The 13,668-nt window shown below is 48.1% G+C and overlaps 5 protein-coding genes across 5 annotated transcripts; 3 read left to right on the plus strand and 2 right to left on the minus strand.

Annotated features, from left to right (window-relative positions):
- Positions 1-2,751: 2,751 nt before the first annotated feature.
- On the plus strand, positions 2,752-3,912 carry AO090012000362 (uncharacterized protein; the record flags this gene model as incomplete). Its single annotated transcript, XM_001727339.1, has 1 exon — positions 2,752-3,912. The coding sequence occupies one exon, from the start codon at positions 2,752-2,754 to the stop codon at positions 3,910-3,912; it is 1,161 nt and encodes a 386-aa protein (XP_001727391.1).
- A 924-nt stretch (positions 3,913-4,836) lies between these two features.
- On the plus strand, positions 4,837-7,338 carry AO090012000363 (uncharacterized protein; the record flags this gene model as incomplete). The annotated part of the gene is made up of 4 exons (XM_023236452.1): positions 4,837-4,886; positions 5,538-5,604; positions 6,467-6,726; positions 6,780-7,338. The coding sequence occupies 4 exons, from the start codon at positions 4,837-4,839 to the stop codon at positions 7,336-7,338; spliced, it is 936 nt and encodes a 311-aa protein (XP_023091379.1).
- A 796-nt stretch (positions 7,339-8,134) lies between these two features.
- AO090012000364 (uncharacterized protein) lies at positions 8,135-8,797 on the minus strand (the record flags this gene model as incomplete). Its single annotated transcript, XM_023236453.1, has 3 exons — positions 8,135-8,172; positions 8,361-8,639; positions 8,722-8,797. The coding sequence occupies 3 exons, from the start codon at positions 8,795-8,797 to the stop codon at positions 8,135-8,137; spliced, it is 393 nt and encodes a 130-aa protein (XP_023091380.1).
- A 993-nt stretch (positions 8,798-9,790) lies between these two features.
- Positions 9,791-10,993, plus strand: AO090012000365 (NAD(P)-dependent alcohol dehydrogenase; the record flags this gene model as incomplete). Its single annotated transcript, XM_023236454.1, has 2 exons — positions 9,791-10,796; positions 10,899-10,993. The coding sequence occupies 2 exons, from the start codon at positions 9,791-9,793 to the stop codon at positions 10,991-10,993; spliced, it is 1,101 nt and encodes a 366-aa protein (XP_023091381.1).
- A 71-nt stretch (positions 10,994-11,064) lies between these two features.
- Positions 11,065-12,642, minus strand: AO090012000366 (uncharacterized protein; the record flags this gene model as incomplete). The annotated part of the gene is made up of 6 exons (XM_001727343.3): positions 11,065-11,124; positions 11,189-11,542; positions 11,671-11,907; positions 11,983-12,002; positions 12,076-12,483; positions 12,543-12,642. 6 exons carry the CDS (start codon positions 12,640-12,642, stop codon positions 11,065-11,067), a joined length of 1,179 nt encoding a protein of 392 aa, XP_001727395.3.
- Between the last annotated feature and the right edge of the window lie 1,026 nt (positions 12,643-13,668).

Raw genomic sequence — 13,668 nt, forward strand, 5'->3', positions numbered from 1 at the left:
CTCAAAGCGACAAGCTTGGGAAAGTCACGCGTTGATTCTGTGGATCCTCCTACAGGTATCTGGGTTATCTCCCTGAGAACGGTTAGTGAGAAAGGATGCTACTCTACCTCGGCAACTGAGAAATGAATCCCTAACCAAGCTCTCGAACAATAACAAAATATCCTCGAGGGCCTCCGCCGCTTCGCCTACCTCTTCGTATGGCAGAGTCCTCTCGGCATCGGCAATAGTGAGAACGTCAGCCATTTCGTGAATCTCAAATCTGAGAAGAGTTACAGCATTCTTGAGAGCCTCAATCCTGCGGCCTTGCGAACTGCTCTTTGAGCATGAACCTACGAGTTCGATGGACGGGCGCGGAGGAAGAGCCCTGGTAATTATGGGCAAAACCTGGAGAAAGAGCTGGACGCTCTGGGATGATCTGTCAACAAGTCGCATTACACAAGCGTCGCAATCAGCTTTCCGATCACTGTCTTTTCATCTATCACTAAAAAGATTGGAATGCGGATGGACAGGTAGCAGTTGCAACAAGGTAAGTTAGACATTAACAGAGCCGGGGTCATCGTGGAGGCTCGGAGAGAGCGTGACTGGAGCTATTTATAGATATATGCGGGGATTCAGCCAACTGTCACGTCAGCAAGTATTAGAAGAGAGATCCACGCGCGGCTATCAACCGTACCTTCCTTCTACGAATTTTACTCTACCACCATGGCCTCGACCCAAGATTCTACAATATTTGAAGCTGCATCTAGATGCTGGAACCACTTCAGTGAACTTTTGGACCTTCATAATAATGACACGGTCAAGCTTCAGCTGTTTGAGGAGTTGCGAGGACGTTTCAGCATATGGGGGTCCTACATTGGGGTCTTCGCGCCTCCGTTATCCTCACTAGATGCTCGTCTAGATCCACACCCTGATCTAAAAGATATGGTCCTTGAATTATTGGATATGGTCACGAGAAATATCCTGTGGGGTGATTGTCGTCTCCGTTGCTTAATTGTGGGATTTGATCTGACATGCGACTATAATGACAGCAGAGAAGGGATCGACGCAGACAACAGAGAAAGTCTTATTAAATAATGGGAGCCCACCCAGCCCATCGATCGATGAGGAAGGAGTACACGCAATCGAGGCTGCCCTTGATAGGCTTTTAGTTCTGGCTGTGAGAATACGACGTAGTTCGCGACGAGTAAATCACAACTCAAGCAATAATACAGATGGCACAGCGCTTTTATTGTGCACCTCGTTAGTACAGCATCGATACCCTCACGCAAGCCGGAGTCTCTGTCAACAATTGGCTACATCGATCTGTGCTCGAGGATCGTTCCTACAGTACCTGCGAAAACATAACATGAAGCTTGCACAAGCTCGGACTGTCCATGGTGACCAGGACCCGGAGTCTGCAATAGTCAATGCCGCACAGGGGGGCACGAATCTCCCAGGAACACTGGGAAACACCATATCACAAGCTGCAACCAACCTGCGCCAGTCGTGCACTGTACCGTCTACTCTGTCTCCTTCGATGGCACTTCGCTTGAGAGCTGCACACAAGAAACCATCTGAGTCCATTATCAGCAAAGGCTCGATAGTTCAGGACTCTCCAGTGGACATATTTCAGTACCTTCCCATGCCACGAGCACAAGGAACGCAGAAATACAAACAATGCTCCTTATGTGACGAGCCTTTGGATCTTTCTACAATGACGGAGAGACTTTGGCGGTAAATCACCTCTAACTTGCTTGCACGGTCCACTTTTCCAAGCACCAGCTAATTTTCCGATTCGACCTTTCTTAGAGCCCATGCTGATCGAGACCTTGAGCCCTATATTTGTATCTCAGAGGAATGCAGGGATCCTCTTCGCTTTTTCGCATATCGGCGAGACTGGATGGATCATATGCAAAGTCGGCATACAATTTGGTGGTCAGAACATATTCACACCGAGAGATGGTTCTGCGACCTATCTCACAATGATGTCGTGGAGTTTGAAAGTGCATCCCTTCTCCTCACGCACCTGGAATCGGAACATGCTGGCCGGCTCACAAAGTCTCAAATAAATGGAAGAGTGAGGCGAAATAGAAGAATAGCAACGAGAAGTCCCTTCGTTTGCCCGTTGTGCGATTCTGTGCCCGTTGACATTAAAGAGCGTCTGAGTGAGAAGCCGTACACCTTGCTATGGGAGCATATCTCCCAACACCTGTACTCACTTGCATTTCTTTCCTTATCCTACGTGGAATTGCACCACCAGGTTGAACGGGGAGAAGGGTCAACGGATCTCTATGGAAGCAATACATCATCTGAAAGATCCGACCAGAGCGTTGTCACAGCAGATGAAGCCTTAAGGGGTCCGGGTATTGTAGGCGATGATACCCCATGCACGGAAGATGATATAGACGGCACGGTGGCTGACAGTGGCGCAACACTCTTGAGAGAGCCTACGCATTTGTTAGAGGCGGAGGATTGGTCTTTTCTGCCCCTCAAAAATCTCCCAACGAATATTGAATTGCTAGCCGAAGGGCTCCTTGGAGTAGCACATCAGACGCTAGTAAGTGCATGCCCCTGCGTGAAGTAGGCACCGAACAGTTGAAATTGGAGACTGAGACACATGTTCACCTTCAGGTTACTTGTGATCGTTTTCACAACACAAATCATACGCATGAGACGAAGGATGGGAAATGCGATCAATGCGAACAGGGCAAGCAGTTGAGTTTTTTCCTGAACCCATACATCGCCTGATAGAAGCCTAGAACCTTAACTAATATGACTAGCTGTTCTGAGACTACGCTTGCCGAATCCACATTGAGGGGTCAACCACCATGGACCGATTTACTTGCGATAATAGGTCAGCAGCTACTGACGCAAGTCAAGACACTAGGGCCGGTGGACAAAGACACCATCGTCACTAGGGCTAATCTTGCGACACTTCTTTGGTTCAACGGGAAATATAGAGAAGCCCATAGCTTGCAACGAGACGAATTGGAGCTTTGCATGATGGAGTTTGGACAAGAGCATCCTTCTACGTTGACAAGTATCAATAACTTAGCATCCACACTATGGAGTATCGGAGAGTGGAGTGAGGCAGTCACCCAATTTAAACTAGCTGTGCAGTTGCGCACAGCTCTGCTGGGACCTGAGCATCCCTCTACCCTAACAAGCATGAGCAATTTGGCGGCGACATATCAGAGTTTGGGACGGTGGCCGATAGCGAACGAAATCTACCTTAAGTTGTCCGACCTTGATGTGAGAGTCCTCGGCCCACATCATCCCTCCATTCTGATCCGTATGTCCAACTGGGCGGTGCTCCTCTGGGAGACGAGAAGGTTCAGAGAGGCGGAAGAGCTTGAGACCAGGGTCTTGGAAGCCCGCCGGACTACTTTAGGCCGAGAGCATCCTGATACACTGGTAAGCGTCAATAACTTGGCGTTGACTTTTCAGAGTCTAGGGAGGTGGCGAGACGCAGAGACCCTGGGTACAGAAGCAACGATTTCAGCGCAGAATCTTCTAGGCTCTGAACATCCGTTTACGCTGACTAGTATGGGAAATCTCGCTGCCACATTCCGGAACCAGAGCCGGCTAGATGAAGCTGCGTCTTTGGAGGTACAGATAATGGAGGTACAGAAGAAAGTTCTCGGAAATGACCATCCAGATACGATTGCCACCAGATGGAATCTGGCTCATACCTTGCGGAAGCAACAGCAAACTAAGGAGGCCTTAGAGCTGCTAGAAAGCTGCTTGGAATCCCAGGCTCGACTTCTAGGTGAAGAACATCCTCACACCATGGCCATGAGCAGGACCCTTAATAAGTGGAAGGTGAAAAGGGGTTCAGAGTCGGGAAAGGAATTCAAACATCACCGGCCAATTGCCGTTGCTAGGAAGGTAGCCAAGAAAAGGAAGTTATATGATTCAGGTACTGAAGACTAATTGGAAAGGTGTTGAAAGATTCATGGCTCGCTGCTTTGAATTGGTGGATGGCCTATGGTGCAGTGGTATCCTTCCAAGTAGTCAGATGTCTAGTGCTATTCAATAGAGCAGCGGCTGTCTGGGTAACTCATCACACTCCCAGGGCTGCCTAGAAAGGTAATTCGCTTTAGATGAACTACCGCTAGCTCAGTCTTTGCCTGGCCGTCTCAATTAAGGTCCTTTTCCAAATTAAGGTGTTGTCTCGCTCATATTGTCTATGTAATGCTTGGGTCCCTGGGCCAGGAAGCTTCTCTTGTACATTTTGCCTCTCAATGGTACATTCAAAGCCTCTAGCCTAGTAGCCAGGAGCCTGAATGAGGTTTTGGAGCCTATAAACTGTCGCTCTGCCGATACATCTCATAGGGTGCGGGCAGCATCGCAGTGGAGGACTAATAATCAAGCTATCAATTGCAACAACGCTCCCAGTTTATCCATACCCTGGCTTACATTACCCAATAAACCCCTAGCCTCAACCTTGATAATAACTGACCCTATCAATAGAAATTAATTTGTATATAAAGTGTGGATATAATAAATATAAACCCAGTAATACACTGGATCGTCGACACAGTCATGATGTGTAAATTATATTTCTTGTCCCAATCGACAATGCTTTCTTATGTGCCGAATTGGAACGGAAGAAGGCGGAAATGCTAGAGCCCACGACCCACAAAAGTGGGTAAAGAAGAAAGGTCCGTTCTCATAACCGCGGGCCCAAGCGCATCTCTCTGAGACCTTTGATCTATTCTGACATTTCTCCACACGTAATATAAAGACCAATATCCTCGCTACAGGCTCCGCCTTACTGCTTTAAGCCCTCAAAAGTGTGAGTGTGCATCCTTGATATAATATGACTGCTGTTGCTGACCATGGAAGCAAACAAAAATGGATGAATCACTAGCTCCCTATATGCTGTGGACTGAGAAGGACCGTCTGTAAGCTCTCCACCCCGAGCTGTACTAGATCAAGCGGGAGTGAACTAACCTTCCTTAGCCCAGGTACGCCAGAAATTGCCCTCGAGCTTCAGGGCCCGGAAAGGCTGTGGCGGAAAACGCCCTACCTGTTTCACGTCACCTTACGTCGTATCGATGAAGACGTTAGACCATGCCTCTTTGCATGGACCCCGCATATTCAGGGGTTCACGGTTTCCGGCATGATTCTTCTGCACCATACTCCCGAGGGTTTGGAGAATGTTGAGCTTCCTGTAAGCAGACTTCCACCGTTTGAGCCGTGGGTGAACAAGCAATCGTCCTTGATTGAACATGCTCCCGGTCGTGCCCAGCAGTGGGTGGATGTCTTCCCAGACCGCTATCTCTCCCTGTTGAAGTCCGGAGAGAGGTATACATTGCTCTGGCCCGGTGAAAAATACGCTACATGGGAATGGGGTGTAGCCAAAGATCGTGTCTATGACTATATTCCCACCCAAAACGCCAGCCTTGTCCTGCCAGGCAGCCCGGCCATGACTTTCACTGTTGAAGAAGGAGAGCAACCATCATCTGTTTCTAAGACGCTGCCAATGGAGATCGCATCTCACACGTAAGAGTTTGTCCTACCTTAAATCTGATATACGCTGAGATTTATGCTAGAGAAGGTGCTCCAGTTCTGACTGCAAAAGTTGCATGCGCACCAACTGCTCCCTTGAGAGAAGGTAAGGTAACCACGACCGTCTATGTAACCTACCATTACGAGCCTTCTGGTCAGTCCAGACCAATCACTCTTCAGATACAGAATCTTTTTTTTCCCAGCGTCTATGAATGGCGGGGTATCTGGGAAGATTGCTCCCCCGAACTCTATGGCTATGGGATATGGGATGATCCCGATATACAGATCTCACCCGGCCAGCATAAGAATTTTGCCTGCCTTCACCCTGGGGAGACTTGGTCCTTCACTGGGAATTATGAATTATCCGAAGAAGTGCAGGTTGGTAGTTCACTGAGATGTCAGTTGACAGAGACGAAAATCAACTGGTGGGACTGGGGAACTCGGGAAGATCATCTGTCGACCAGACTAACAGTGCCCTGTTGGATGGGGCCCGAAATCATAGAGCCTAGTGATAATGACGGGCGACCTTTGATCGTCATCCCGGCATCGAATCCTGTTGATGTTCAACTTGTATAGCTTTGAGATGAATCGGTGAACGATACTATGACATGAAGGGGAATTCGTAATTCAATATAAACAACAGTAAGCAGTAGATTAGCCGCTCTCAGTGATACACATATATCCTAATTAAGGGTCTACATGTTTGGATCATCACACTCCAGGTGATCCTCCACCAGAAAATATTTTGTCTGCTTACATAACTCGTTTTGGCGTTAGTTAACTAACTAACTAGTGAGCTAGTGCACTAATCAAGGGGTCAGCTCACGAATGCCACGACATAAGAGGCGAGGACAACTCCCGGCTCGGTAACCTCTCACTCCCAACAGTCCCCGTTACAAAATGCTACTTATTATTGTCAGCATGTGCAATCCCCTCCACATATATCCCTCTTCTGGAAATCTCTAACATATAGGTCAGTTTTGTATTCATTCTGTCCGTTGCTTCCTTCATCCCTCAGATACACCATGTGTGGCGGGGTACCGACGCCAGAGGGATCTCGCCTGTCTACCTTCTATTCAGTCTGATATGCGCCACGGAGCATGTCTTTTTCGGATTCTTTTACATGGTCAATATGCGTAGCGTACCCGGACTTTGGAGCCATAATCCCATAAACATTCTTGACTGGATCAACTTCGTCCAGCTGACGAGTGTATGGGTTTTATTCAACGTTCTGTAAGCTATGCAACACTCACAAGTCAATACAGCTGAACGCTAACCGTGGATAGGTTCTTTCTATGTCTCTATTTTAACCCTGTCCTCCGACCCCGAAAAGCTATAATCATAGATATCTACCTCATCTTTTTGTCTGTCTCCCTCGTGCCTCTCATAATTGACGCCACGACAGATATTTTCTGTCCGCCGGGGCGGCCAAATTGTTCTGCAATGGACCGCGATCCCCTCGCTTTCTTCGAGGGTTTCCATAACTTTTACCTCTTGCCCATAATCACTACGCTGCTAATTCTAGGCTTTTACGAACAAGTTCGACAACCTCCACGTAATCTAAGTATTATTGGACTCAAGCTCCAAGCAGCGATATTCGCGCTTTCAGCTGTTTCCTGGATTTTGAGACTTTACTTCCTATGGAAGACGTTTCTCGAACAGCCGCGGGGACCTGTACCCATATACTTGGTTATTCCTTCTTGGTGGCAGCAGGTGGGGTTCGTGGCTGGCGACGACGCGATCTTTGCGGTTGGACAGGGTATCCTGTTACGGCTGGCGTTACGACAGAGAAGGCGTGGTGAAGCATCCGATGCGGAGAGACAGCCGTTGTTGGGTCAGGCTTAAGGGTCCTACCAAGCGCTCTTCGAGCCATAGCACAGACCACAGGACAGCCTAGCTGGGGAACAACTTGTCACTCTCTGCACTTTGCTTTTCTCTTAAGACCCCTACCACCATCAGTATGGCTCTCTTACTATTCAAGTAGCTCAGCGAGCCTCCAGTCAAGATGGATCGTTATATTGAGCCAGCGTTGTCCGATTAAGAATGCAAGAGACTTCAAGAAGAACTTGTGCTGTGTCTCATATGTACTATACCCTCTCCTAAATGTGTATCTTATCTATCACCACATACCCCTTCCTTCCATTCAACACCGTCTGAAATATCTCCTCAGTATGCCCCCAAACCTTCCTCCCGACACCACTAGCATAGTACTCATCAAGGAGCTTCCTATTTCCAACCTCAGCCCCATCCCAGCTCAGCAAATATGCCCCCCGCCTATTCTCCGGGGCATCAATCCTACTTTGTCCCCTAGCCAACGAACCCGAAGGAAAACGTCTACTTGTCGCAACATACAGATGCCTCTCCCCACACTCCTGCTCGGCAACCATCCACGGCCGGCCTAGAAACATCAAAGCCCTAACAAGGCGACCTACAATCGGACCCGCCTCCCGAGAGATGCCCGATTTCACGATCCCGGGGTACGTATGTATGAACGTTGTAGATGGATATCGGGACGCGAGCTCTTCCACCATTAAGGAAGACATTGTAGTCACGTGCACATCGCAGCTATTGAGATTGTAGTTTGTCTTGAGATCAAGATTGTTCAAGTCGATTTTTGTTTCGTGGCCTGCGCCTAGGACGGTTATGACACGGGAAAGAGCATTTTCAGACTTCTCGTTACTAGCAGCTTGAGTTAATTGGGGTATCAGGTTGTTGATGAAACGCATTCTGGCGTAGTAGTGGAGGCTGAACTTTTTATCTAGACCTTCGCAGGTCTCTAAAAGAGTATTAGGTATCTGGTTCCACCCAAAAAGCAGGTTGAAAACGAGTTTCATGATCTCTTGATATAGGAAGTGAAAAAAACATACCATCTCTCCCTTTCATAGTGAAAATACCACAGCTCAAAAACAAAAGGTTAATCCGACTTTCCCGCCGTTGAATCACCTCACACGCCGAGTCCACACCACATAAGAGCGACGCATCTGTCTTAATGAACTGGAACTTGCCGTGTGGATTTATCAAGCTCAATTCCTGGATAACCTGCTTTGCTTGCGCCTCATTGCGTCCGACAAGATAGACAGTCGGGGAAACAGTGTAGCGAGCGAATTCACGGACTGTGTATAGACCAATTCCACTTGTTCCGCCCACTAAAGCGCATTTGATAAGAGGATATCGATGAGGAATGCCATTTATCACATGAATGGTAAAGAAAACAGTTTCTAAACATACCAAATACAGCAACAAGCCCAGAGCCCAGGCTCTTTAGGGATGCATTATGGGCACGCACAGTTGCAAGAGATACCATGTCATGTATCAAATATCCTGGTTATATATTTCGTTTTACCTCCGGGGTCACTGGTGTAGCTCAAGTTCAATTCAATAGTCCTCGCGTCAAACGAGTGCTTCAAGTCCTGAGATGGTGCTTGTTCTGTGATTTGGGATCCAGAACTCAGAAACTGTAGTCGTAAAATAATACTTTGAGAAGAACGATTTGTTACTCTACTCTGGTCTATGTTCGCCACTATCGTATATCTGAGGCAGAGTTCGGGAACGGTCAGTCGGGGCCATTCAGAGAATGGCTGCCGATATCCCAGAATGCAGACCCACATTAAGCCGGAAGCAATACTGATTCCCTTCAGCTTAGCTCCTCGGATGGTTCAATCGTGCCGTTCGCCCGGGAAGAAAAGCTTATAAGTAATCGAGAAATAAGTTGTGGGGCACTGGGGCTAAGGGAAGTGGATACCAGATCGCCGTCGGATAGTTTATTGCCCCGAATACGAGTAGAGTTTAATTAAACTCATTATGGGGACGTGGGGCTGACTCGCACTGTGAACGGTGTGCCACCGTGACTATTCTCGATACAGCTCTGTGATAGTATATTCAACGTCATCGCGAGCACGGCCTACTTGTAATATCATTTCTGAGGGCACCACTGTTACTCAACGCCCGACAGTTGAAAGATTTGTTTTTTGCTTGTACTCATGCACTTAGCTACAATCATTAGAAATATCGCATCAAGAGGTAAATACTTGTGTGTGTTGTTGCTGTGTCAGTCAACCAACCCTTGCCAGGACAAATTTAGTTTAACACAGACTCAACGCATGATCTTCAAAGCCACAAAGCATCTCGTTATGAATACGAACCTGGGATTGGCCCATTCGTAATAGATGAAAGCGGGGTTTAACTTGTCGCCACGTCAGCTCAATGGTTACCTTCAATCCAAGGCTATTAGACCAGAGAATTGCACCCCAATACTGTGCTAACAACGCCGAAGAAACTCATAACAAACTCAGTGAAAATGAAGGCATGGCTATACAGCTCCACCAAGGGAGGCCTCGAGAAGAATCTCGTCTTCTCCCCTGACGCCCGAACCCCAGGATCCCCACAAGGCGACCAGCTCCTCATTCGGGTGATCTCCACATCCATCAACCCAGCCGACTACAAGGCCCCCGCAATGAGCACCGTCTGCGGGAAAGTCCTAATCGCAACCACACCGGCCAGTCCCGGGATGGACTTCTGCGGGCGGGTCATCGCTGTGGGGTCCGATCCTGCTGCACGGCAGTTTACTCCAGGTCAGCTCGTCTTGGGCTGTCTAGGCATGCCACGGCAATTTGGGACTCTGGGAGAATTCATACTCGCAAGTGCCAACAATACTGCTCCATTGCCGTTAGGCGTGGATCCAGATGCGGCTGCTACAATTGGGGTTGCGGGGCGGTCATCGTACCAATCCATCGTGCCCTATATATCCACTCCAGGTAGCAGGGTGTTCATAAACGGCGGGTCTGGGGGATGTGGGGTTTATGGGATCCAGATTGCGAAGTTGTTAGGGTGTCATGTTACGGTGACTTGTTCTACACGCAACGTGCAGTTCTGTCGCGACCTTGGTGCTGATGAGGTGATCGATTATACGGCTCAGGATGTTTTGGAGGTGCTCAAGTCGCAGGGACAAGTGTTTGATCATGTTGTTGATCATATTGGGTCGCCTGAGGGTCTCTATCAGGAATGCCACTCTTTCTTGAAACCTGGGAAGGTGTTCGTCCAGGTTGGGGCGTCATCAATGCTCACGTTCGCTCACCGGCTTATCCGCCCCTCGTTGCTCGGTGGTGGAAAGAGGAAATACGTGGCCTTGCTGATGAAGAGCCATAATGACGAGTTTACCCAGATTGCAAACTGGATCCGAGAGGGAAAGATCCGGGTTGAGTTTGATGCAGTATATGAATTTGAGGACACCGTCAGAGCATTTGAGCGACTACGTTCGGGGAGGACAAGAGGGAAGATTGTCATTCATGTCACAAGCCCTGACAGTGAGGCTGCCTAAGCACCGACATGATCAGCTGTAATGCTGTTCCGTTTTATGTTACATTCGTCTTAATCATAGTCTATTTCACAAATTGATCAACTCATAGTACTGAAGACCATGTGGACATGCGTATTCAAAGAAAGGATAAAAAAGCAAGAAACAGCAGTCAAACAGAAACATATAAGGAAAGCTAATAAGTAAATTAGGAATATTCTACACTCATATTCCAACCGCATTTGTCGGCAGCAGCAATGGCTCGGGTATGTCCTCGATCACGGCGCATGGGTAGCATACCCGGTAGCCATACGTTTAATCTGTCCAGCGTAAAATTGCTGCATACAGTCAGAAGGATGCCTGGTACAATCCGTCAGGGCAGGGGTTCAACATGTGACATACCGTTTCCGCACCTCCACCCAAGACACGGATCTGAAAGATTCTCGCCCATAGAGGGGTTGGTACCTTTCCCAGAATGACCTTTGCCTCATCATCTGTATATTTATCATCCATGATCAGTTCAGGGAAGTTTGGGCAAACAACTGCTGGGCGCCCGATGCCGACGATATCACACGCTCCGCCTTTTAAGGCGGCCTGAATACCTTGCCGACTACGGAAGCCTCCAGTGAGCATGAGGATGAGACCTGGGAAGCGTCTCCTCGTTTCCTTAGCAAAGTCAAAGAAGAAGGCTTCTCTTGCTGCTGTACGCTGGACAGTCTCGGATGCAATCTCTTCTTTCAGCCCACGGCCCATCATCTATAGCAGCAGATAGTTTTAGCTTGTCATGTTCCAAAAGTAGGACGACCGTTTTCGTTGGCAGAGTTTATTAACAAACGTGGCCGGTGACCCCAGTAGGAAATTAGGGAAAGAGAAAGCTAACATACTGTTGGGTCCTCATATGTCCCACCTGATACCTCAAGGAAGTCTATTCCAGACTCCGCAAAGAGACCAATCTGTTTCATAGTGTCCTCAAAGTCCGACGCGCTATGGTCCGCAGAGTTGAGCTTGAGTCCGATGCAGAAATTCTCTGGCACCACGGCGCGGGTTTCTTTGATGATTTCAAGAACGATACGAGCGCGCGCTTCAGGACTACCGCCGTACTTATCATGACGTATATTACTCTGCGAGGTGTTCAGTCAGCTGAGCTAGGTAAATGCGGACAGTTTCTCGGTGTATAGATGGTAAAGAAAGCTTACCTTCGGGGACAAGAATTGTGCTATTATTTAAACCGCAGTTAGACAATGTACCAACTTCAGGTGGAGGATAATCTCAAGGATCGATGGACTCACACAAAAGATAACCATGAGCAGCATGGAGCTCAACCCCAGCAAAACCGCATTCCGCTAAGAACCGGGCAGAATTCACAAATTGCTGCACTACCTGTTTAATATCCGAAACGGTCATTTCTTTAGGAACATCAAAAGCAATGTTTCTGATGATGGTGGCCGCACAGCCTTCCCCAATCTTCAGCGGAACTGGGCTAGGTGCGATTGGCGTCCCAAAGATGCCTCTTTCCCCTGCCCCTCTCGGGGACTGGCGACCAGGATGGCAAATCTGAGCGATAGCTGGCGTACCCTGCTCCTGGCAGGAGGCGGCGTATTGCTTCCATGCATTTAATTGATCCTCTCTCGGTGCGGATTCACGAGTTGCAAGGTCATAATAATTTCCAAGATTACGTGGATCAACCTGAATATTTCCTGTTGGGAGTGTCAGCTTTCAATCTGCATATATCGAAGAGCCTTTTGTCTCGGTTTACCGGTCAGGAGGGCACCCCATCTGCCTTTACCCCATTCGCCGTAAGCCCGTGTGAACTTCTGGTCAGGCACGCGGGTCTTATCTGCCATAGCCTCAGCCATAGCGGCCTACATAACGGGCATGAGTTCATGTTTGTACACATTCAGGACTTCATGGGACATTTCGCCTTTACCTTTACTAGTCGATTCTGCAGTACCAACCCACATGGTAGCTTGATTGGTTCATTGATAACCGACGTCATCCTTCAGAGCTGGTTGAATCTAGGATCACGACCGCGTTGTTGTCTGTTTTTTCCCTCGTATCGCACGAGAGCCGAATGTTCATCGCTCTTTGTTGTTGCTACATTTTAAATATGGGCGAAATACATGGTCGTATTGTTCGCTGACCAATGGGTAGGATACAACATGCCGAGGTCTCTTGTCTGGGTTCAGATTTTCCCTTGAGATGTGTAGTCGGGCTCGGTACAACATTTCCTCCGCCAAGTGCTCATCTCAAGGCACGCCTATCAAACCATTAAGGCTCCTACTTCAAGTTTCATGAGTAATACATAATCGATAGGTGATTTGTAACACCAAGCAAAACGTGGTGAGCCGAAGGTGATGCCGGTTGCATGACATTCAATGTACTTTAAAGGTCGTGCCGAGAGATGCTAATGTTCATTTAGTTAGGCTTGCGAGGAGTGGAGCAACAAGTACCCACAATATGATCCACTAGTGGGATTTGGTGGAATTATTTCCCCGACGCTAAAGCATCAGTCGCCAAGCATATTGAGCCTAAGGTGGACCCTAACGGGTAAGCCAAAAGCTTGCCAACAGAAACCAGGGGATTCAGTGTAAGATCGATAAAGACCATGTGTATCATTCTCTAGAGGACAAATTAGTAGATCGGCTCCGATAGAGTACTCAGGGGCTCTCATGTTAGGGCTATTAACGGTACCAACAATATCTGGATGGAAATGATTTGAGCTGGAAACATCGTGTAGGTCAACCGTGAATCTCTTGTTTCTGGTGTCTTTCTTTGTCACTCATGTGTGGAAGCGGTTCGACAATAATATGCTTTGTTACTCTGTTGGTATTTGTTATGTCAGTGTGTTAAGTTGGGCCTTGGTGATATCGGTAGGGTTTAAA

This window comes from Aspergillus oryzae, chromosome 4 (assembly GCF_000184455.2).
Source record: "Aspergillus oryzae RIB40 DNA, chromosome 4".
NCBI lineage: Eukaryota > Fungi > Ascomycota > Eurotiomycetes > Eurotiales > Aspergillaceae > Aspergillus > Aspergillus oryzae.